At 37.2% G+C, this 26,447-nt stretch overlaps 1 protein-coding gene across 2 annotated transcripts in view; it reads right to left on the bottom strand.

The window, feature by feature from the left end:
• The window catches only part of MAP3K15 (mitogen-activated protein kinase kinase kinase 15), a 51,446-nt gene extending 25,841 nt beyond the window's left edge, over positions 1–25,605 (bottom strand). Inside the window, exons 1-10 of one of the 2 annotated variants that reach the window (XM_050332513.1) lie at positions 25,588–25,605; positions 17,582–17,775; positions 15,337–15,505; positions 14,005–14,111; positions 6,040–6,210; positions 4,906–5,018; positions 3,732–3,891; positions 2,988–3,138; positions 2,480–2,587; positions 1,084–1,133 (exon numbers count right to left, since the gene is read on the bottom strand). In XM_050332513.1, the coding sequence (XP_050188470.1) occupies positions 1,084–1,133; positions 2,480–2,587; positions 2,988–3,138; positions 3,732–3,891; positions 4,906–5,018; positions 6,040–6,210; positions 14,005–14,111; positions 15,337–15,505; positions 17,582–17,676 (1,124 nt within the window). In that variant the 5' untranslated portion in view covers positions 17,677–17,775; positions 25,588–25,605. Of the gene's footprint in view, positions 1–1,083; positions 1,134–2,479; positions 2,588–2,960; positions 3,139–3,731; positions 3,892–4,905; positions 5,019–6,039; positions 6,211–14,004; positions 14,112–15,336; positions 15,506–17,581; positions 17,776–25,587 lie in introns of both variants that reach the window. The other variant, XM_050332512.1, reaches the window with a different exon arrangement.
• Positions 25,606–26,447: the final 842 nt, after the last annotated feature.

A 26,447-nucleotide genomic window follows, 5' to 3' on the forward strand; every position in this document is an offset into this window, starting at 1 on the left:
TTATGCCTGTACTTGAATCAGAAACTTTTTCAGGCACTTAGGCTTATGCACTCACACAAGTTGCCCCAGGCAACAGCCATTTATGTCCCAAGAAAGGCCAGATCCACCAATGTGGACTCAGGAACTCAGAGAGAAGGCAAAAGCCCACTTTGTGTTCCCTGTACTTACAGCTCCTCTGGTCCTTAGCTGCAGCCTGCATAACTCAGACAGAGAACAAACAGGTTTCATTTTGTTTTCTCTCTTGTCTGTCTCTCACCTTTCTGGCAGCAAAGTGGCCCAACTTAAGATATATACGGCAGCTTCTAAGTGTAGTCAGGTATTTTGTAGTTGTTAATACCAAATGCAAACATTTTCTATCTTCTCAGAACAATCCTGATTTTCTAGGTGATATTCTGCTGTACTTAATCTTCTTTGGCACTAATATTTTGACCCATTTACTTGTGCCTATTGTTTCCATTAATCTAGGCATCACAAAATGGAACTATTTTAACTATTTAAAGGCGAGTCCTTGAGAAACTCAACTAGTAGTCTCCTTCCAGCTCAAGAACTCTTTTCTTTCCTTAGCACAAACTACGTCCGTGCCTCATTTAATATTTCTCTAACAATCCAAATTTTGGCTAGAATGAGATAAAGCCATATCAAAAGCATTTCTGAATTCCAAACAGAAAATAGATAACATGGTTTCCTTTCCTTAAAGGAAAACAAACAAAATCTTTCACTTATGGAAGGAAGTGAGAAGAGCTAAGGGTTTCTCTTTCCTTCTGTCCTCCAAGTTTTTAAATGCAGAAATGGCAGTAAATTCACTGAAAAGTTTAGAAAAAATATATAAAAAACAGTTACATGATTGAAAACAGGGAAGTCTACCAGAGAATACACATGTCTGCACCCTCCTCTTAGATGAGTATTCCTGGAGAAACGTACAGCTCTGCCCTTGCATAGAAACTCTTCTGTGTTGACATTTCAAGGCATGTTGGACAGAACAATGGCAATGCAAAGCAGAGATTTAAGGTAGAATCCAGATTTCCCACTTAGGGAAATACAAAATATATACAAAAAGACACAACTGTTTTCTGACATACCAACCTTATTCCTCTAATGGAAGCAGCTGTAAAATTCCATTCATGAATCTGTTTCTGTAAAGAACAAAGAGCTACAATCAAATACAGTTTAACCTTGATTTAGTACTGAAAACAAAGTCACAGCATGGTACGCAAAAGAAAGTTCTTCCAACACGTTCTCTTTTTCTTTCTTTCTTCTCCCCCCACTTTGAAATAAGATTGATCTATGGGTAAAGAAATAATACATACATTGCTGTTTTACTCACTTGAGAAAAAAATTAATATAAAGAGCACAGGGTGGAAATAATGCCTGTATTTCCTCATGTAAAATTAAATTTGAAGAATAAATTGCAAAGTACAATTTACCAAACATTGTGTTTTGACTTAATACATCAATATTTCACATTAAACATGGAGTAGACTATGCCCTACTCTTATCTAGGCTCAAAGGGAAAAGCATACTCATACACCTCCCTAGGAGGTCTCAAGCCAGCAGCTCTGGCCCAGGGAGCACACTGGAGGGCAAAACAGAGGAAGGACAGCCCATGTCTAAGATTGTAGCCCTCCACAAAACCATAGCTAACAGCTGCATTTTATTAAGCAATGCCAGATATGCACTAAAAATTTGTTCCATAAAGCAAAGGTGCGTCAGACACATTCACTCGAAACAATGAAGTAGAACAGTGTAGTGGAAAAACTGTTCACAGACCCAGGTAATTATGTGCTCTCATCTTACTCCAACATGCTTCTTTTCCACACTTTGCCTCTCTACGTTTTCAATCTATTCTTCATCTGTGTTGCTCTGATATTAAGAAAGGGCAGCAAAATACATTGCAGATTTCAAGTCTTTCAATTTAAACTGAAATTATTTCTCATTTTTAAGAGCTTACACTGTCCATAACTGTGCCTACTCCTTTCCTAATTCCCTGTGCCTTATCCAATAATCCAAGACACCAAATATTTTATTTCTTGACACTTACTTGTCACAGGCTGACATTTTTTCTAGTTTCCAATACTATAACTGTAAAAGTTTAAAATGTCTAAAATATTAAACACAATACTGGGCTTTATCTATACTTTTAATCTAACTTTGAGCTGCATCTTAATAAAAATCACACAACTTTAATAAGAAATATTATGAGCAGACTGAATAACCCAAGCAATTCTAAGAGACATGGTCAAGAGAAGTTAAATCTGAACCAGAGGTCAAAATCACCCGAGTTCTAATCATATTCCCTCCTTTTAATTTGTCTGTAAAATGTCAACTTTCATAGCTGCACAAATGATATACTGAGGCTTGTGCTTCACAGAAATGTAGCAAACTTTAAATTATTGTAAAGTACTCCAAAATCTAGATGTAAAAAAGTAACTTTAAGCACAGTGAATCACAGTACACTGAAGACATCTGCTGGCAGTTTTACCATTTCGGGGGGAGAGACATGCCACAAAGACAGAGATCTCTCATCTGCTTCATTGTTGATTGAAACATAGGCAGGCTGGTAGACTTTAGTTGGTTCTATCACCAAAACCTGAAGGAGAGAGCATTTTTCCTTAATAAACCAGCAGCTAATATGCTACAGTAGCTTCAGATGCTCTGATGTAGGCAATGTGTAATCTTGATGTCAGGCCTAAAAAATTTTCAAGGGAGACAGAAGGGCAAGACAAGGCAGGAAAAGTCTGTGTTCTTATGTACAACAGAACAGTATTATCACAATTTGTTATAGAAGACTTAAAAGTATTTCTTAGAATATTTTAAGGGTGTTAAATTTTTTTATAGCATAAAGATTAGTAGGATATAGGGTTTTGGTTCATGCAATAAAATAAGAGGTATTTAAGTTTTTAAGCATTGTGTTTAGAGTCTTCCAGTTCTTGTAATATCCTATCCAGAAACATAAAACATACAATACTTCTTTGGACATAACATCTTACTGGAAATCTCAGTCCATTAGTTGTTTCTTTCGTTGCCTCAAAAATTATATCTAGCCAGAAAGTCAATCTTTCTTGTCTGGGAGAATGTTCTATGGTGAGTTTCTTGAAACGCTGAATTAACATCAGATTCTGAACTAATGATTTCAAGTACCTAGAACATATTGAATTAGTGAGTTAACAGAGAGAAGACAAAATTTGACCAGATTCTAAATTCTTAACTGACTTAGACATCAAAAATATTAACTGCAAAATTAAATGTACTTTAAAAGCTATCATAATGGAAATGATAGTGTTGATTTTTACAGATTTCTGGAAAGAATAGCAAAACCTTAAGTCATAAGCTCACGTGGATGTTCACCAACAATAGCTTTTTACAAAAGGGTGTAGTTATGTGAGTAGTTACATGGTGATTAGGATATGATAAGCTAGAAGATGGTGAGGGAAGGAAGCAGCAGCTAGTTAAATTCTGAAAACAATTTTTTCACAATTGCTTCACAGGAATCATTACTAATTTCCAAACTCTTTCTTATAAAAGATGTTCCTCAATGGGATATAAATCCAATAATGATGGGCAACTTAATTTCTTACCTTCCCCCTTCCTTCCCATAATAAAAGAACAGAGTATGAAGTAAGAGTTACAAACCATCTATGATGGAAAAATCCAGTTATCTATGTGACAATGTTTTTCAATTTTGTGTATTTCCCCACAGTTGTGTACTTGAGCTACAGCCTTCTACCACATACCACACTGGAGGTTTCAGCTTAAAAAGTTTCTCTGCTGCTTGTACTGCTTTACCAACATCATTAGCCAGCATGCTCACACTGAAGAACTGTCCCACATCCCAGTAATTGTTCATTTTTTCTAGGCTTCCTTTTCTTCCCAATAAACTGTTTAACCGTACACCTGTAAAATTTCAATTAAAAACCATATTTTTCTATCAGTAAAACACTAAATAGTGTTTTTACTGATGTCTATCAGTAAAAGACTATTTTAAGACTTAATTAAGCATTACTGATGAAAATAAAATGGAGTGAGCTTTCCCCAGAAAACAACATTGGCCAACACAGAGGCTGGATCTGCAAACAACACCCCCAGTACAGTTCAGACAGTCAGAACTCCTCCCACACACAGTGTTAAAAAACATCTTGTGCTATCTGTCTGGGCTTATCTGCCTCCTGATTCTCAGTGTAAGATGCATAAATATGTCATCAAGATCTGCATTTTCTGCAAGAGATCCATGGCTAGAGGATCCACCCCCAGAGTAAGGTCAGGGAAATGATTTAAAGCCACCTTTGCATTTTTAACCTTTAAGGTTCAAACATGCATTTCAGACAGGATCTGATTCCAAATATAAAGTTCAAATATTATCTTCCTCAGAAGAACTGCATATCTGTTTCTATCATGTGATTTCTTTATAGATCTACAGCGGTGTGTTTTAGTGGAAGATGTGACTACAGGCAGACAATCAGTACCTGTCCTAGCAGATCCTTCCAGGTGTTACTTCCTGTGGATCTCTCAATTCAATGACAACAGAAACTCTGTGGATCCTTCCCTGGCATCCCTGAGGAGAACTGGGCCACATTGTCTCTTCCTGTGTTTGCCCCCTGTTGGCTGTGCAATGGGATAATCTCTGTGGTGCAGTAAAGGCAGTTCACAGACAGCACTGAAGTTGGTCCTTCTCTGTTCTTTTCCAGTCTCTGGGTCCCTTTAGATGGGCCACGTTACTAGAAAGCTGCTCCAAGGCAGCAAGAAGGAAAATGGTCCTTCAGGATCCCTGTGTTTTAGACTGCCTTCCAGGACACACCACTAAAAAGCCTGAACCTCCTTTTTCTCTCTGCAACCCGTCACTATAAGTATCTTGTTTTCTTCACAGGAGAGAGGTAGAAAACTTGTCTGTGGCACTGTGTGGATATTTACCTATTTTTCTCAGTTCCATTGAGCTTTCAAACTGCTGCCCTGCAACAAGCAGTAGAACTGCGAGGTTAATTCCAGAATACAGAGTTGACTGGAGTTCAAATCCTTTGCGATACCTGCAGAGAAGAGTCAAGAACTCACATCTCACTGTTTAGAAGAACTGAAATAGTGCTAAGTTTTGGTAGGTATTTTAAGCTATTAATTTACTGTAAGGAGTATATGGCTAGTTGGCACCAATGGTATTCTGCAAAGAGCACTTGAAAGAAAGCAGCTTTTCACCTTAGGGTGAGAAAGAAAAACTTCTGCTTAGCTTTATGTCCTGTCAGCTTGGGTACTTTTGTGAAAGTAAAGTGAATTGGTTACTACAAAAGTCTTGAATGCAATAGAACCTAATTATATTACTTTATATTACTGATATAAGAAAAGCTGTGAAAATATTATTCTTCAGTGCAACTTTTAAAAAAAGGCTGCAATTTGTTTTGAAGTTTCATATTCCTTAAAGGTAACTGAGACACAGCTGACCAAGGTTGAATGTATGGCACCAGCTGGTGCAGGATGAAGAGACCCCCCTGAAGCTTGTATGGGGGAGAAGAGAGAGAGGGGGGAATATTTCACAGTTACAGTACAAACCCACGTTGTTAACATTCTTGTACTCAGCAGCAGTTTGTATGATGACATATACACACCTAAATGCACACACTGAGTGCATATTTATGCCTTATTGTCTTAAGAAGATTCATATTACAGTTTATCAATCAATATTTTTCCTTACATACAGATCATTGCATTTCCTGGGGATACAGAATGGAAAACATCCTTGCACAGAGGACCAATGTAGATCCCATGATCTCACTCATACTTAATTTTGGCCTTGAAGCAGATTAATTCTATATATTCTCTACAAAGAAATAGGTGAATCATCATCACCCCAATAAATTAAGTGCATCATTCTATATCCATGATAGTTTATAAAGAGAAGCAGGGAAACACGTATCCAAAGATCTGGCAGTCAGGACCCTGAAAAAAAGACATAAGTAGAACAACTGATCTTCTAACAGCCCTGCTTTTCAAAACCATTTATAAAAGTCTGAAACTGTTTTAAAATAGATTTTTTTTTGGGGGGGGCGGTTCTGTTACCATTCAATGGCACGATCTCGACTACTGGTATCTTTACAATCAGAATCAAGAAACATATCCTTGTAGATCCTCCCACATAAGCAAAACATATCTGGAGCAGGGTGATCACATGTCTGCAGAACTTGAAGCATAACTTGCAGTGCCTTCTCTCTGTCACCTGCATTATTTCTTCTGAAATCAAACACAGAGAATAAAATAAATGAGTTCAGATCTGAAACAGTAACTGCAAGATGGGGGAATAACATTATCCCACATCTATCCCACAACCAATCCATCATTACTACATACAGACTTGACTATATATAGAGATGACTTTATTTAGACTGATGTGTGATAGTTGGTTGACTGATAAAACCAAATGTATTCTTCTATCATGGGGCTCTACTTCTAGCTTACATAAGAACTGATTTAAGCTCAGAACTCCTCTGAGATAAAAATCTGCCATCTACTTGATTCCTTTTCACACAAGCAGACAGACCCCACACATCCTGCAATGATAAAATGTTTGTTCCTGACAATATACTTAGCAAAAATGGCCATATTAAGCATTCAACCTGACAGATCATTCAGCTATGTCCAAGATTTGTAATCTTGATCCAGAAACAATACCAGGAAATACCAACTAAGTCCAGAAGAAGCCCATTTAATCTAATTTTAGTCAAAAGAATGATGCAGTTCAATATGGAGCCTTCGAACTACAACAAGAATAAAAGAGTGAAACAGAACCATATTTCTTTCTTCATCAAAAATTATTCAGAGTAAAAAAGATTAGGAAAACAAACAGCTGTTCTACAGCTTCTTTTGAAAAATATTTAACAACGGTATCAGTAAGAAAACAGTGATTAAATAACATTTCCATTCCTTATTATTATTAAATAATCAGACTATTTGCCTCCATTTACCTTGCTGTTTTTCTAAGTTAGAATTCAATATTTACTGCAAAAAGTCACTTAGAACAAACAAAAATGTCTATTTGCAAGAGTAATGCAAACACAGCTTAAGAGTTTAATAGCCTCTTCAAGACTTTTTTTAATCACTAGAGAGATTTAAAATATTTACCAACCCCTTTTCAGAGTTGTTTACAATTTTCCAGTCCCTACCTAGGTATCCATGACCAGGCTTACAAGGACTATGGCTACTTTGTCAGCAATAGCAGTAGCAGATAAAGGCTTCTGGTAAATTTATTACTCGCATGCCCCAAAAGGATTAATATTTACTGTGAAGTAGCTCAGTTCCTTAGGTAACCAGCTGATGCAGTAATACCAGTAACAACACATCTGTAACAAAATCCAGGCTTCTGTGCACGTTATGTGACAGAGAACATCTAATACGATTAAACAGATTTGTTGCTAGTTGTGCAGGCTTTATCCTGCCTTTGATGTCAGTGGCAGAATATAAACTTTCACAGCAACTACTTGAATATTTTTTAAAGTATTTTTTCTTCAGATTAAGTGTTCTGAACTTAATACCAGTCTTCCCTAATGAGCACTCAAGGAGAAAGTATCTTTTCTTCAGTTTTACAAGAAATAAAGTTAAAAAGTGTGGCGGTAAATCCATCACACAGGTCAGTGTGCTCTAACAAAACCTGTTCTGAACGAAGTAGATTCTTTCACTAAGAGTACAGAAGTTTTACTATTGTTAATATAAAGACAGTGAAATTTGAGTAAACAGAGCTTAGAACAAAATTAGGACCTAAAATGAAAGTTTAGCAGCTCCCTGGTCTTGTGTAACGTGGTCACAGAAGCTGGCATGTGTTCAAGACTTTGCTGAAAACAAGAAATGCACAACTAATACCTAACTTAGAGCACTTCAACACAGAAAATCTTAAAATCACTGCTTTACATCCAAGACAAATTTTGACTCAACTTGCCTTGTAGGAGAACAGGATAATTATTAATGTTAATATAAAGAGATGTTATGTACTCACTGAGAAAAGCATAACTTTAAAGGTAAATACAACACACAAAGCAAGACTGCTTAAAATGGGACACTGTGAAGACTAACATTTCTGGTCAAAGGATGAACCTGTACACACCAAACACAATAGTAGCAGCATTTCAAAAGACCATGTCCTAAACAACCACTGTGCTGGAGGAGTCAAAATGCAAAACTTCTATCTCTCATAAGATAAGGAAAAAAATTATCATTAAAAATAATTAAATTCAATAAAATTTAGCACATGATAAGTATACACTCATCTAATAGGATATTACTAAACAAAAAACAGTTTAGGTATCTTTATATTAAACTCTTGTTTTTCACAGCAGCAGAATTTGATGCCCATTGGGCAATACAAGCCCAGTATACCAATTACAGTAATTTACAAATGTAGGAACAGTTATCACTTTCTAAATCCCAACAAGAGAGCCAAACCAAGGGGAAAAATCCAACAGAAAGACCACATATTTTAGGCTACAAGCAAACTCTCTAAGTTGCTATGAAAATGTACTGTTGGATTATATGCAGAGCATGTTATGCTCGACCAAGACAGATTTTCATTTCTTATTTCAGACCCCACACTTTGTCAGATCTGTATGCCTGACAGCTTATAATTTGTTTCAAGGTGACTTGGAACAGGTCTGTGTATTATCAATAGAGTAGAAGAGATTACCTTAAACCCTCACAGCTGTAGCACTGTCTTCTATTTTTTTTTACCCAATTTCAACTATATTAACTTTCCCCTGCTCCCCAGCTCCCATTTAAAACCACACTAGAGCAAATCACTAAAATGCATGTTGGAAGACACTTCTGGAGGTCATCTAATAGAATCTCCTTCTCAGAGCAGGTCCATCTCCCAGACCTAGAACATGGCAGCCTTGGCTTTGTCTGAAAAGCTGAATCTATTAAACCTCCAAGGATGGAGATGCTACAGCTCCTCTGAACAGAGAAAGCTGAATTACTGTATGTGATGATGTACAGGCATGAGAAGGAAGGCAGAAAACATTCTCTTTACGGAGTAAGTTGGTCCATCAGGAGAGACTGATTCTGCAAAGCAAATTCTCTAACTGTGAAGTTTTATAAGCCAGAGCAGAATCCCAAAAGAACAATATAGAAAGGACCCCGCCAGTTTGTTTTACTGCTGTTTAGTTACAGGCCAGCTTACACTGAAGTACAAATATCCCTCATAATATGACACAAACACTTCACTTTAGGAATGAAATATCATTTCTAAATAGGCATTTTTCAATGGTGCTCTTTAACACACAATCTGTTAGCCTCTCTACATCTGGGATAAGATGCATCTTACCTTAAAGAAGTCTGCATACACACCCAGAGAAAATATGAGCTACATTTCATAATTTATCTGGTTTTGGGGGAAGTTCGCTTTTTAAAATCATTAATCACAATCTGAGAATTCTTTCAAAATACAGTTTTACCTTTAAAAATATATTTTTATTGTCAAAGACCTAGGAAAAGAAAAAGACTACTACTTCAATTTATTTAGCAACTGTATTAAAACAAAGCACATGCCTTTGGAGAATTGCTCATAATACTATTTTTCCTCACTGTTTTCTTTGTTAGCACATTTTTAGTTCTCTCCCTACAAACCTTGCCTTGTGAAAACTTGCACAGAAACCAAACAGAGAAAAATCAGTCTAAATTATCTGAACATGATAACTGCAAAAGCTACTGCCAGTGAAGAAAGAGATCTGCAAGTAACTTCTAAAACTAGGGCAATTAAGAAAATATCCTAGTGCTCAATTAAATATTGCCAACATTCCCCCAGGGAAAATGACAGGAATTACAAGGAAACGAACAAAGAGTCAAAATTAAAACCACCATGATGTCTTTTGCAAATAGCCAGCACACTTATCTTCGGTACTCTGTGCAGTTTTAAGCTGTATTTAAAAAGAAACTATTAGGAGAAAAAATTCAAATGAAGATTTTTCAGACAGAAATCACTATGTAGAGATTTTTTTTCCTAAAAAAAACTTGTCCCTTTAAAGGCACCTTTATAGCCTCCATTCACTTCCTCTACATTAGTCCCAGTGTTCTGCTGCCAGTTTAGTTTTGCCTGAGAACTTGTATCCTCCAGAAAGTGTTCACTGGTTTGCTTGCCCATTTGCTAGTTTGCTCACTGCAGTGTTGCCACATGATTTATCTGTTTGCTTAACTTTACCATGTTTCTTCAACCACAGAAAATCTTCTCACCCTGGTCTACACAAGCCACTTGTATCTCTCTCCCTGTTCTGCCCAATTATCCTCCTCTCCTTTACTTCTCTGTATCACTCTGTAGGGCTGCAAACCTGATGAAAACAGCGTAGCACACAATAAATATACATTTTTAAGCATATGCATATAAATACAAATACTGAACAAGCAGAACTGAGGTGTGATCAAGTTAACCTGCAACTTCAGTTTTGTATCACGTGTTCTGATTTGCTGCTCTCCAACCCCATCCTGCTGCCATATTTTGTCCTAGCCTAAGGCTGGAGTCAAACATTCTTATTCATAATGAGAGGTATACTACTCTAACACTTTCCTCTGAAGCAAAGGGGAAGTTGTAAAATGAAGAAATATCACTTCTTCCAAAAAAACTCATTACATTTTTAAAAACTTTCTACCTCTCAGTTATGATACAATTTTTTCTGTCTCTTCCTGCCCCATCCCCACATCTCCACGCTCTGCTCCCTCCCTCAGAAAGCTACTGCTGTTCTGTAACTTGGCAACTTCAGTCACCAGAACTGTGGCTTAGATGTAGAATCCAGAGGCACTCTCTGCTGCTGAGACATGTCTGCTTGTTTCCATGGGGAACAAATGCACCACCAAGCACTAAGTCCTAAAGGATGTGCTCATACTCTTCTCTTGTGTTATACTTACAGCATTCTCTATAGCTATTGATATTACAGAGCTGTCCTCTTTTTCTCTTCCCAGATTTTCTTGACAAGCACAAAAACTACCAGAAAGCTGCTGAGCCACAAGTGGATGGAAGTAGTTGGAATATTTAGGCAGATTTGCCACAATGCCTCTTCCTGTCTTCATACTCTTCCCAAATATGTGCTATTGACCACTCTCAGAGATAAGAATCTAGCTAGAAAGAACTATGGCCATCCTTGCACTGTTTCTCTCACCCAGCTCTCAAACGTCATCCAGACATCATAGTTATATCACAGCCTATCACCTAGAATAACACCTGGAGCACATAGTAAATCCCAAATTCTCTTTTTTCTTTTTCTTTCTTTCTTTTTTTTTTTTTAAATTTATTTCATGGCTTCTTTCTTCCCCCTCAAATCCATTTTCTTCTCTTGAGTCCTTCTCTCCACTCCAGTCATTATAAGGAAGCCTCATTTTAAACATCCCTAAAACAAAAAATCTTCCTTCTTCACAGGCTGCTTTTAGCAGCTTTAAAGAATTGGCATGGTTAAGGAACCAAAACTACACTCAGTGAACCAAACCTTTGTCCAACAAAGTTAGTAGGAATGGATTTCATGGATTTCAACCAGGACAACAATTAGCTCACTCTGTAGGTAACAGGTGGTATAATCTTTCCTTTATCAGCTTTTTGCTCACATGTTCCCCTGTATGGTTTGTTTCCATCCATCTATCTGGAGAAGACTATATACTATAGAAAACTCTTATATCAATGAAAAGTATTCACTGAAGGGAATCCACCTTTGTTTCCTTTATATTTCATGTTGACTTATTGATCTGATTATTTTTAGGTCCTCTATAAGCAAACAGATTTCTTGAAGGGCAATGCACAGGGGAAGAAATCAAAGCAAAACAAGCAATTGTGACAATGTTTCCCATACAAATACTCAAAAACAATAATCTGGGGTTTTTTCCCACTCTGTTTCTATATGAACCTTGTTTATCTTCTAATTTTAGCCTTGAAGAAGCTATCAATAATTTAAAAAACCCCTAATCTCACTGTCACATTGCAGAATTGTCAGTGAGACAACTTACTCTGTTAGTATAAATACCACCTTTCATAAAGTGACTGGTCTTCACATATGCTATTGTGTTTAATTATCATAATGTACAATTTCTTTGTTTACATTAATGAGATATAATTAATAAATTAATAATAAACTAATTTTATTAGTTATTGCACTTGCATTCTGATTTAAAACCTGAAACTAACTTTTGAGTTAAGATACATTTCCCTGAGGATGCAATTTGACTGCAGAACTTTCAACATTTGAAACACTGAATGGGAAAAACAAGACCTTAAATTGAGCTTTGAGGCAAGAACAAAATTTGCACCCCTGCAAATATATATGACAGTGAAGAAAAACAAGCTTTTTTGCTTTTTTTTCCTCCTCATATACACTTCAAGTGCTTCATGCAAGCCAATCATATAAAATGAGGAGCCCCACAATGTGTTTTTCACTAAATCTGAGTAATCACAGAACAGAACATTTTAAATACCCCAGTGTTTATCAATGGGAATAATTTCCTATGGCTGCTATTATTCAAAATTACCAGTGATTTTCTACTTGCACCCTGTTATGCCCTTCACTTGCTAATTGCCTTTTTTTATTATTGCATTGGAATATGTTGCTTGTTAAAACACAGCATGCTGAGTTAAGTAATAGGGACTGCAGCTGTCCTCATCTTTAATATAAGAGAAGATAGAAGTGCCTTGGAAAGAGACTGAAGTTTTCACAGCTCTGGCCTCACAATATGGCTGGGTTTGGGTTTAAAATCTACTGTTTTGAACAGAATTTGGCATACCCTTTGGTTTCTTTGTAAGTTTCCAGAACTTGGAAACTGCAGTCATGGTAAATAAGGCCAATTAGAAGATAGTCCTCACACAGTGCTTGCTTCCCAGTCGAGGTGTTCCCATGGACAAAAGCAAACAGCCATCAACATCTGAAACACCCAGTCCTCAATTACACAGCATACCAAAACTGTGAATACAAATATTGAAAATATTCATGTTGCACAATTGGGCTTACACACTTATACCTAAAGATGTGTTCCATTCTGTGCCTAAATTAAGATACAATCAGACCTAAATCTCAGCTAGGAGGTAACAAGGAACAATGTCTTAAACCAGCCCATGTCTGTATAGAAGAGAGCACTCTCTGCTTTGTTTGTGTGTCACATCCAAAGATGAAGACACTTGAACAGGAATGGTCTTTTGCTCCCTAGGACTCCTAAACAAGCATCCAGGAGGATGATGTAGTCAGACAGCCCAAGCCTGGAAGCAAGCACAAGCCTGTCATTGTAAACATCCATTATTAGCCTCTGATAAGAGACATGAGAGATGACAAATTAAAAACTTACCATGTGAATCCGGGTACAGAAATCAGCATGAAAATGTCTACCTTCCCTACATATGATAATAGGAAGTGCTTCAGTACATCTCTAGTACTCAGCAGGCAGGCCCAGGCTTGCTTTGCTTATGACCCAAGCCAGATCAGACCTAGGCTGGTTCTGAGCCAGATGTCATACAGCAAGGCTGGAACAGTGCTGAGTCTAAAGTAAAACATCCCTGTCCCTTACCTTAGCACAACTTCTTAACCCAGACCTAAACACAACTGCTGTTCAGATTGGCCTTGTACCAGACTGACCTGATGTACCAGCCTGGCCTCAAGGCACCCAGAAGCCTCAATCCTGTGCCCCTTGTCTGCCATATCACTGGCTCTGTGCAGCACTGAAGTAACTCTGACTTGACAATGCCAAGTGAGATTCACTGCCAACAGAACTCAGTTACAGAGTCCAAGAGGAGATAAATTAATTACTTTCTCTCTTAATTACTTTCTCTGTTGATTATGATCACTGTTCTAGTATACTTCTTAATGAAATTAAGCACACATTAACATTCTGCAGGGTCAGATACAGCTGCTAATTCTGTTTTGCACAAAATGTGTTTTGTTCCTGGTAGGCTCAATCAGTCATACTGAGCAACATTAATGCTGTTCTGTATGCTGAAATTGATAGACTATTAATAATAGAATATTAAATGTAAACACAGTTCTTTCTTTTTAAAGATCAAGCTCAATCAATGATCCTTACCGATTCAATGCAAAAGCATAATGAAATTTAATGTTGTGTTGATCAGCCAGATCACAGGTAGGAAGCATTTCCAGTGTTTCTACCAGCTTCACCATAGCATCATAGTCCTGAAATTAAAAAAAAAAAAAAAGAATGAAAGTAGAAGACATTGAAAGCAGAGGAAAGCACCACAAAGCTAAAATGTATCATTGTTAAAAGACAGTTTCTCAGATGACTGTTCTGTCCCTTGCCTCTTCCCCACCACAACACCACTGCCCAGATTACTGAATGCCTCTAGCCAGTTTGATTGACTGCACTCCCAGCACCAGGAAGCAGAGGGGATGAGTCTGGCTCTTTCAGGCCTCATTAAGAACTTTTGATGAACGACATTTCATCAGGTCACTGCAGACTCGAGCACAGTTCACTCTGTGATATGTCACCCCATTGTACGTCACTGTGGCTTCTCAGAGGTTGTTGAGGAGGCCAGTTTACTGACATCTCAAATGGCCTCACCTTACTTAATCTGTTTGTTCAAAACGTGTTTTGAGATGAGTATGTTTCTCAAGGCAGACCTTTCAACAGAACGTAAATGATCACCAGAGACAATCAAAGTGAAGTTGGATAAAGAGCTGCAGGAAAATGCACATCTCAGAAGGCAAAGTTGGGTAATGCTGGATGATGTGGTCACCCACTGCTCTCACAGTACATTTATACTTATGAAATAACCAATCTAACTCCTGATGGAATAAAAAAACTCTTTAGAATGGTTGGAACTGTATTTTTAAAGGGATGACAAACACACAGTCTGTCAGTTTGGAAAGACAGTATGCACGTTTATTTTAAAAACTTACTTAAAAAATAAATACGAGAAAAAAAAAGATGTAGTTATATTTTAAAAACAAATTAGTGTTTTTTTAAATGATAGTTCTCCATTTGGGTATCTCTGACAGTGACAGTGGTCACAACAAAGGCATTTTCTTAATTTCTAAATACATCTGACTTTGGCAGGGAGGGAGGCAAGGGAAGGAAGGGCAAAGAAAGAGCCTTGCTTTGGTAGGGAATTTTTTCTTTTTCTTTTTTTTTTTTTTTTAAGGAAGTTAAACATTAATAAAAACAATGGAAGAGACCTTGGGAAGTCACCCAATCTGTGTCTTTTCTTCATAGGCAAAATAAATAAGAGTCTCTAGGCCCTTATGTTGCTCAACAGACAAGTCAAACTGTGAAATAATGTAACAATTGTGCCGATTTAGTGTCAGCTTTGAATCACTGTTCAACAAACAATGATGTACAGAAGAACAAACAAGAGACAAAGTCCCATGGTGAAATAATCTTCCTTAGTCTTTTGGTACATACCTGAATATCTCTGTATGAAAGCAGCAGGTTTATGATGATGTCAGAAGTCAGCACTTCAGTATTATCCATACGAAGTTTAATTCTGGCCAGCTCCTTAGCCAGTTCATCTCCCTGGTACTTCTCTCTAGCTTTTCTAATGTCATTTAGCAGTGTTTCTTTATAATAGGTACTAAAGAAATGAAAGGCAGACATATGGGAAGAAGACTGTTGGATATTTCTTATGAAATCTGACTATATTTCTAATAAAAAGTACCATTTCCTCAGAGTAAGGTACACATCAAATGTCTCCAGATTTTTCATTAACTACTTATAAATATTCCATCTTGCCTCACCTCAGACTGTGGGGCACTCTATCAATATCTTTAGAACCAGGATTGTGGGGGAATTTTATCAGCACAGGAAAACTAGGGCATTTCTTTGCCCCATTACTGACCTTGACAGACATGGCACTTTGCCTCTATACCATAAAGGAGGCAGCAACTGGGATAATAAAGAGACACAGAAAGACCAGTGTGATGTAAATAGGAGGTATGTTATTTTATCCTGAAAGGAGGAAAGAGGCTTGCAAACAAAGAAACTAAACCAAAACCAAAAGCCACCATAAGCCAATTTAGTCGCAATCTCTTTGATGAACATAATACATAATGTGGGCAGGATCTATCTAAAAGCCTCCAGTAAGTGCATCTTATTTACATAAACATCAGTGTGCAATGCAACACCAGAGCTTTTGTAGAATAAAAAATCATATTTCTATTACCAGTATGGCAGGTAGAAATGGCCTGGACAAACTACTCAGGGGTAAGTTTATCTGGAGTAGGTTATGGAGTCTGTAGTTCAGAGGTCAGCAGATGTCATCTGACAGATGCTCAAGTGCATACAATCCCTTTCTTTACAAATTACTTTTGCAAAGCATTCTACCTTGCTTAGCATAAACCCTACACCTAAGCCTGACATATATAAGACGTGTTTATAATCAGAGCAGCAAAGTCACAACAAGCACTACAGGAAAGCTTTCAAGAGTTGCTTTACTGTCACTGGAGGTTAAGCCTAATTCACTATGGATTATCCAATGTCAGGTTTCTATCCAGCATTGCCTTCTACCAGGCTAATGATAATTAGTCCTTCTTGTGCTACCCAAACCAAATGGTGATACTGGCTAATAGTTTTCAGAAGTAACCAAACGACTTAGGAATGAGAGCCTCACTTTCAAGAATGACAGAACGTTTCACCTCTTCAAATTTACTCAAGCTTTTGGCAGGAATGGGGTATTATCTAACTACATCTACCTCTTCACAGGGATCTACTACAACAGTGTCTAATTCTGCAGCTGTACGAAAGCCTCTTTCAGGCACTTCAGCCTGAAAATGGGAAAGAGAAAAGAGGTTTTACTGTAGGATTTCACAATGCAATTATCAAACCCAAAATAACCCACAGCCCTGGCTGTAACTGTCAGAGACAAAGCAGCTTTGGACAGCTGGTGCTCAGAGCATCATTTCACAGTGACACAAACACTAAATGGTTCCAAAATTTATTACTACCAGGGCCAACCATAATTTTCTATAAAAATAAACTTATCTATAAAAAGGTTCCCCAACAAAGTCCAGGGTGCTTGCTCTGCATGTGTACCCCAGGACTGTGGACACCACAGCTGGACTGACACTGGAGCAGGGATAGGTGATCTTTTTCTTTCTAGTTGCAGAGTACAGGGTGAGCAGTGGAGAGAGACCTTCTTCTTCAGCCCCAATTCTCAAAACTCCAACAGTCCCTTGTAAAAGCAGCTAAACAATATCCCATTTATTAGGTGATATGAAAAGGTTACTACTTAAAAATAAAAGTAAGCCATGAAAGTTATATTTGATTGCCCATTGCTACCATATATATATATTTTATTTAGTGACAGAAAGAGACAGTGTTTGGCTTTGAGCTCTATAAAGAAGCTATGAACTTATCTCCTATTACAACCTTATGCACTGTAATTTAAACTTAAGCACTTTATCTTATCCATGGACTGCCTGTGCTTATTGGAAAGTAACCATAAATCAAATTCTAGCATAACATGGTTAGTTAACTGCAACAGCTGCAGGACAGGAATACAGAAAGCAGTAAAGTTAGCAGCTTCCTTTACCACTATATTAAGCACAGTGAAAAAAAAAAAAATCAGTACTACTAGAAATTCTGTATCTTTTTCCATAACATTAAAAAGAGACTATCAAAGGTTCCTGAAATGTATGTGTTGCAACATTACCATGATGTAACATGAACATCCTTGAGAAGGCTGAGAAACTTGTCCACCAGTGGGACACAAAGTGGCCCCAGGATATTGTCCCAGCTGGGCTGCATGTACTCAGAAGCTCTTCGTTGGGCATCACTTTCACAGCAAAAATAGTCAGCACAAGGTGTGACAATGTACGGAATAAAATAATAGTTGCCACTGGAAGCCTAAAATAAAAACAGGCAGAGTTTAGAAAACAAATGGAAGTGGAAATATACTTGTGTGTACATAGCATCTTTTGCTGTCAGAAAAACCAACCATAGTGTTGTTGCACTATGAAGTTTTAATGCACTGTTTAACACAAGATTTGCAAGCATTGAAAGGAAATTTTTTTTTTATGTGATGTACAAATCCTAATAGGGTCTGTTACCAGCTAACCTTCTGTTTCCAAATTTTTTGGGTCAGAGATGTACTTGCATCCTCTAGGCTCACTCTGTGCTAAGAAAGATACAATGCAGAGCTCCCCAGAAAGAGAGAAACAGCGAAACACAGGCACTGGAAGGACTTTATAGAGATGTTTAATCCAGAAAAGCCTACAAAATGTCTGCTGCATGCTACATCAAACACCAAACCAAACAGAACCCAAAAGTTGGAAATATTTTGTAATACATGAAGTACTTGTAGCACAAAAATCTAGAATTAAAACACAAAAAACCTTAATACACCACATAGAACGTGTAAATGTGGTCAAGGGGCTGAAATGGTAGAGGACACAGGAAATGCCCTTCAGAGCCCAAAACCAGCAAGTTCAGAGTCTTCAGCCCTTAAGAAAGACCCCAAAAACCAGACCTCTGTGAAGTTTTCCACAGTGAGTAGAAGCACCTGTATCCCATTTGAGCTATGAGAACTCTCTGCTGTTTAGAAGAATTTACATTTCAGAGTAACTAGACAGGAGCATTGCAGCATGGATCAGTATGATACATCTACCACAACCACCTACCACTAAATGCCCTTCCACCACCACCTTGGAGAGACCAAGGCACTGAACATGGACAGCAAAACCATACCTTTCATTTTTTCATATTGTCTAAGCCTGTAGAAAAGCCATAGTCATTTAAAGTCACCTTGAACAACTGGAGAATGCTGAGATGATGAAAAGAATGGATATGAAGATGGCACATTTTTATTTGTATTAATAAACTAGACAACAGAAGTAAATTGTTTACAGGAACTTAAAAATGGAGGCCGTGCAGTTACTAAAAATACAGGTAAAAAACATGTATCAGTGCATCCTGTTGCTGATCTGCATTTGTGTCGAGTCACATTTCTTCCTTACAAACCCAATAGTATATTCTATATACTACATATTTGTACAACATTATAGTACCAATATAAATAAATATATGTTGGAGTGTTATCTTTATTTCCTGCTAAAAAAGTCAGAAAAAGTGCAACCCAAACTACCATTATGTTGAAACAATTTAGTCCCAGGTTTATTTAAATAAACACTAACTTCAGTGCAACACAAAAGCTGCTTGAGTATAAACTCTATTCTTAAACATGCAACAACAAATTAGCTCTTTCTGAAATAAAAAAAAAAACCAAACATGCAATCTGAAAGTGTGATGTATCCTGCGAGGTAAAGAGAGTTGCAGTTATCTACTGAAAAAGCATAGCAATTTTCAAACAGAAATTAAATGACACACATGAAATTAATCTTATCCAGCCAACATATCATCTACTTGACTTAGATTTCTTGTCTCTCTGCACAGTGGAATCTCTGCAACTAAATCCACATTTTTATACATAACAAACACATTTTTGTGTGCAGAAGTCAGGAACCCTGCAAATATTTGAGCACATCACCTTGTCTGAAAAGCAATCAGCTCCAATTTTTAAGTTAAAAATTACAGCCAAGCAGACTAAATTAAAAAAAACAAACAACCTCTCAACAGTTCATCTTTCAGCAACTGATGTATGCCCAGTATGCTAGCAATGAAACTTCTGTATTCAATCACAACATTTTGTACCACAAAATGAGACAAAAGTTTAAGAACATTAAAAAAACCAACCCAGGAAACAACTGTAAGTAAGTTGAGAGAGGGACCTGTTCTTCAGCATAAATGGTTAAAGGAATTAAGCAGAGATCCATGAAGGGTTGAAAGAGGCCCACATAAGCCATTTTTAGGCTCTAGGCAACACAGACCAAATATAAAGTGATTTTTGTCTTAAAATACTCTTCTAAACATTTTGCTAATGCTGTTAAAAGTGAACTGTTGACGTCAATAACATAACCAGTTTTTTTTAAATTGTATTGGTACAGTTATTCCAGTGCAACTGTCACTTTGTGACAGAGGTGCTACACTAGAATTAAAGGTGTTTTTTCCAAATAAATAATTTTGAGGAAAATTTGCAGAGCCTAGCTAATTGAACAATTATTTTTCTTAAGCCATGCTATTTGCTTTGTCACTCATTCAGGAGTATTAAGAGTGCTTACCCTGTCTTACAGAGCAGTTAGAAGGAAAACACAGGGGAACAGAAAATGAACGGCAATCACTCAAGTCACAAACTCCTGAGTGTTCAGGGAGTTTCATTCACCATTGTCTCCAGTATTATGGTTTTCACCATTGTTTTCTGTGACATCTTGCAATACAAATGACTAAGATATTATAAACTTCTAAAAAATACTTCCTCTTTTAAAGTTGAATATATGCCCTATTTTTATGTAAAGAGAGATTTTCACAGGACAAACACTCTAAATGCCTGGGATCTAGCTTGGCAAGGACCACGTACTCCAATCACCATGAAGACAAAGACCCTGCCAAGCTCTATCCTTAAATTATCCTTATACATTTTTACAAGTACAGAAATAAAGTAAAAACATGGTATATCTATTCAACAGAAAACAGATTTTAAGTGATACATACTTTGCCTATTAGATTACCACTGTGGTACTCGGGAGGTACTTGAACCCGAAGAAAAGCTTTGAGGTTGGCAACCTACTCCAAATTGAAATAAAACAACACAGAGGAAAACACCACCACAAAACACCATAAGAATCAAAGACAGACATGACACATGAATAAAGAAATAATTAAAGAAAGAAGCAACAGAAAATGAATACAGATATTTACAGCAAGACTGTATTTACAAGGCCGAGAAAACAGGTCAATACTTTTATCACCCAGAATGTAAGATTTCTCCTATCTATCTACATGACATGTCTATACATCTCCCTGTGTCATCATTAAGATGCTTTCAAGTCTTCCTTTTATAACCTGTCAGACTCATTACCTGCTTAATTAGCTATATTCCAACCACTATGGATCGCTTGAGATAGCAACATTTCTATAAAAACTAACTTTCATAAATAAATTTAAAAGCCTTTGTTTTCATTATCAAAAGTAACAGTGGTATAATTTGAGATTAGAAGCATTAAAAGTAACATTTGCTGGGTTACTCATTGCCTTAGTGCTACTGTATACCCAAAAGAAAAAAATATTGTATTTAAGATGTTCCTACTCTTTCATTCTGTGCCCTTTTACAATCTTTTAACACTTCTGCTACCTCAGGCCTTTTTAGAAATATATCATTAAAAGACTGTATCATATAAACTTTTACACATTGTAAAAATAATCAGAAAATAAAAAATATTATTACTGCTTTGTAATAATACCTCTTTGGATTACTAAATTCATATAATGTAATCATACTTCAGAGTCTTGGCTCTCATTACAATCCACTGGGGCTACTTAACTGGAGAATATGAATCCAAGTGCCAAAACCTTTCTATTTAGTTTTCTTCAGTGTTCATTGCCTTGAAACAGTATATACAGTCTAATTTATACAGCTACTGAAACTCTGAAGAGACTTTCTGCCAATTACAATAAAAAGTGATTTTTCAACATAAAAACTCCTTGTGGCAAGGATAAATTGCAATCCAGTTCCCTTCAGATCAGGAAGAATTTTTGCTAATGATTCCTCCATGGCCCAGACATTATTCTCTGCTTCCTATACAGGATTTAATGAAAAATAACCATTTAAATCTCTGAAAATACTTCATCAGGCCCACAGGCCTAAGTATACCATAATAAACCTTTTGGTTTAATAGCCAGCCTACTTTCTTTAAATACCTTCCCTGAACACCATTAACAGAGTTATTCAAATTTCTTCAGGCATACCATCAGCTAAAGAAAAAATTAACTATTAAATCTTTCTCCTTATTGTTCTGTACTTGCCAAAATTATTTTTCCGGAGTGGAAAGTTCTAGTTTGTATTTTCAATGCCTCATTCAAACAAACTGAATGGATCAAAAATGTATCTGAAACTATGTGCAACCAATGCTAGAGCTATTGCCAGAAGGACTGTATACATTTTGCTTCCTGACTCCACCAATTTTTTAAAAGCCCCTTGTGCACTTTCTTCTCCACTCAATCTTGAACCTTTTATATTCATCATTCCTTAAAATCCTATAGAAGGAGATGAAATTTCCTTTCTAAAAAAATATAAAGTATCAAAGTTGGTAACAAAATGTTTCATCAAAATAGGACAGCTTTCGCATGGATTTTATCTATGACAACGGGATTGGGGAAAATAATTTTTTTAACCTTTCGCATTTGCAAATTCTTGAAATTTCATTTCTCCAGTAAACAAATGTTTGTCTCTAACAAGACTCCAAAGCACAAGCCCATTTTCCACAGAAAATTTTTTTCCTCTACCCTTTAGTCCATTTTCCCATAATGGCACAGGAATAATCATATTCTGCAAGACTGCAAATTTGCCATTATTTTATTGATAATAATTTTGACAGAAAATAGGAAGGTGTGCAATTCTTAGTAAAATTAACAGAAAATAGTCCTCAAAGCTCAGATAAGGTCTACAGAAGGAAATCCAGTAGATGGGACACAGAATCTTGACCTTGAATTTCATGCCAGGGCAATTCTTTCTTGGGAACTGAACTCCCACAGCCAATAATTCTTTCCTTTTGCATCCAAGTATGCAATAAATTATCAATACAAAATTTTAATTGCTTGTTTAGGGGAGTCAAGTAGAACTGAATCATATTACTCATCCCTGAAATCTTCATTCCTGCATGGTGGAAGGAAGGAAGCTCTCCTACTCACACACTTTTCTTTCAGACAGTAAGCTATTAAAGCTCTCAGACTCACACCACTGCAGCATGCTGCTGCATAATTTTCACTGTCAAGTCAGTTGTACTCAGGCCAAATCTCAAATGAATTGCTGACCCTTTTTTTCTATGCATTGTTTTCAGCTTTAGGTACAGTTTCCTTGCTCTTGCCTCCTCCTCAACGCTGAATTAGAATATTGTTTTCTTTACAAGGAAAACATCCATTCTCTTCAAGGCTTACTTGTACTACACAAAAGTGAACAGCCCCAGATGACACACTAGACATTCACCTTCTCTGCATCCTTAGCATGGATCCACATCTGTTCTAGGCTAAGATTTTTTTGCACCTTTGTAGAAGACTTGACATTTGCAGGATAAATAGCACAGGTGAGGGCAGGGAAACCTCAGAGAAAGCTCCAAGCTACAGCAGCCTGCACGGAAAGTTTCACTCTTGCTGCTGGAACAAAGGTATGCTGTGCCTGGTAACAATCCCAGTTGTTCCCCTTTTTCCTACATAACGTGCAGATGCACGGACACAGAGCTTGTCAAACACGGAGGGGACTTCTCCAGGAAGGACATTCCTGTGGCTACCACTGCAAGGCTTAGCAGATTGAGTATCTATCCCCTTTCCAGCATGCCTCCAGCCCCTGAGGAGGAGTGCATTTAAGCTCTGTCTGCTGTTCCACAGTTACAGCAGAGGCATATCCATACTTTTCAATCAGGAAAAGTGACAGGAAAGCACAAAGCCCTAGTACAAGGGTATTAACTACTGTATCTAATATTCAGCAATTAAACTGAAATGGTTATCTAACTACATACTTGACTGGACCCAATAAATTCATGCCAATTCTGTGCCTCCTTGATAAGCAAATCAACCCTCACTTGCAATTAACTTCAAACAAGACATTGCCCACAGGGTTGTCGAATATTTAGCTGAACAATGAAGCAGTGGCACCACACTGGGTCAGCAGTAAACTGCAAACCTCTCGTGACAACTCACTGGATTGGAAGGGAGGGAAAAGCAACTGTCTGTTTGAAGTCAACTTCAACTTAGAAAAACAACATTTTAACCTATTAACTATTCAGCTTGCTAACGAGTTTGTTCCAATTTCTGATTAAAAAAACTGATGAAAGAATGAAATATGGGAGCACATTTATCTAATAAAAGAAAATATGAACAAATAACACAAACGGGTCAAGAATCCATACTTGATACTAAAAGTCACTAATTTTTTTCCTCACTGTATTTTACTCACAACTGTTTTCTTAATTTAAGCACTTGAAGAAAGTAGCTTAGGCAATCTCTCCTTTTTAAAGGAGGGATCAGGATCCTAGTTTAGGGATATCTCCCTGTCCCTTTTGCTAGCCACATGGTGTTTACAGGCCCAACACCAGGCCCTGCTGTAGAAACCACGTCACTAAAACCAACAGCATAAAGCTGTTGGGAGGTCTAGGCTGGATATCAGGAAAAAGTTTTTCACCCAGAGGGTGGCTGGGCACTGGAACAGGCTCCCCAGGGAACTGGTCACAGCACCAAGCCTGTTTGAGTCCAAGAAGTGTTTGGACAATGCTCTAAGGCACATGGTGTGATTCTTGGGAATGTCCTGTGCAGGGCCAGGAGTTGGTCTCGATGATCCTCATGGATCTCTTCCAACTCAGTATATTCTGTGATTCTATCTTTTCTTGTATTCAGTGTGAAGGTAAATGCCTCCTTTTTTGGAGAAAGCATCTACCAAAGGAGAAGACTGCAGGCTGCTAATCTGATTGCACTAGGCTGAACTTGCCACTGCCCCCTTTGCCTTTACTCCATTTCTGGAATTCCCACCAAATAGCTCAGGCACAATTCTCTCTCTTGCTCTAGAGGGAAGAACATGGAGAGGAAATTCTGGTCATCCATCAGTGATGGACAGTAGCATTTACAAGCAAATCTGCCTCATTCTGAGTCCCCCTTCACAGAGATACAAGACCAGTAAAAGCAGTTCCCACCACACAGGTTCAAAGATCACCAGACAACCAGGAAGGATGACCTGCATTTACATGTGCTAAACCTGATCTATCTTTAGCCTTCATGCAGCGCTGTGGGCCAAGTATAAACAGCAGCTCAAAATAAACTGCTGTGACTAATGCATTATTTCTTCTAGTTCTCTCTTAAATTATTATCAAACTCTAAGACCATTTTATTGTTTTATTCCTACTCAATATTGTTCAGAAGAAAATAAAAGTATACGGTGAATGGGGGTAAAAAAGAAAGGATAAATGGAAGTTTAAGAGTTTTGCAAATTCAGTCAGTCCTCAAAAGAAAGTGCGGAGGATTTAATGAAAATAACCACTGACAGGATGGGAAGTATGACAAAAATATACAACTGTATAAGATATTGTGGCATATTTCAAAAAGCTTAAAATAACACCAGCATTTTATCTTAACTCAGACTTACTTGTTTGGTTTTACTTGCATTAACTGTAAGAATATTTTTACTTGGGAAATAAGCTTTTTTTACATTTCTAAGTAAATCTGTGAATTTGTAAGGAAGAGGATGGGTAGACAGTACCCAAGCTGTCTGAGATACAAGAGTAAGCCCCATTAAGGCATCACATACACATATACATTTGCACAAATGGCTGAAAGTGCTAGAGGGATAAGGAGATTTTAAATTTCTGAGTTTGTATTTTGATCTGTCAACCTATATATAAAACCTACTGGCACCTGTCTAGAACTTAAGAAAGTAAAGAAAAGCAATTTTTACTTCTAGCTTTACTTTGGAAAGGAAGTCAACAAGATTTCCATTAGTTTGAATAGTATAGAGGTAAAACAACTTCCTTCAGTCATGCAGAGCTTTTTTATTTATTACAGTTGCTTCAAATGTTGTATTTTCATTTTGTGTTTTAAAATGAATGTGGATTTAATACTTACTGTGTTTTTCTGAGACACCATATCCTGTGGGGAAAAAAAAGAGATAATAGAGATGTTTAATTGTTTTTACTGGGAATTATTATTTCCAATAAAAATCACTGCTATACATATATATACGCAGATGTTTTCTTCATAGCATAATTCAGATTTCCTGCCACAGTTAACTCCCAGTAAAGGGACAGAACATCAAAAAAAAAAGTAATAAAAATTAACAATTCAGCAAAGAAACCTATTTAACGAAGTGCTCAGAATATAAAGAAAGTTGTACTTGCCAGTAACTGGAGTTTCTCAGACTGGGCACACCCAGACACACTCTGGGCATTTGTGAGACAAAAGCATTCAAAGCTGGAGGGTTTTCTCTCTGAAAGGGTATCCTTCAGATACCTAAGCCCCTTTCCTACCAGATTGGCACAGACCAACACATTCCTCCTATACCCTAACTCTTCTCACCCTAGAATCTAAAGAGAGATATCAAAACTGTGAAGCAGATGATAAACTAACAGGCATGTAAACCAGACCTCAAAGATTTCAGCTGCCAGGAAGTAACCTTCTCTTCTTTTTAGTGGTAGACTACATGCCCAGTGAACACTGCTTGGTCAAACTAAAGAGATCAGTCAGGGAATCCATGCTATAAAATATTAGACACAGACTTGTTTCTAAACAAGGTTATCAATATAACTTAGTGGAATGTGCTCTGAAAACCTAAGGTGATTCTGCTTAGCAGCTTCTCATCTGAAAGCCTGAAATCCACTTGGACTGCACAGAAATGATCATGCCCATGCACCTTTTTCCTCAACAAAAAAAATAACAGGGGTCATCTCAGAGATTTAGTTCTGCAAATATGACTCTCTTGACACCCA

The sequence above is a fragment of the Myiozetetes cayanensis genome, unplaced genomic scaffold (genome assembly GCF_022539395.1).
Source record: "Myiozetetes cayanensis isolate MyiCay16 unplaced genomic scaffold, myiCay2020 scf5-8, whole genome shotgun sequence".
NCBI classification, from domain to species: domain Eukaryota; kingdom Metazoa; phylum Chordata; class Aves; order Passeriformes; family Tyrannidae; genus Myiozetetes; species Myiozetetes cayanensis.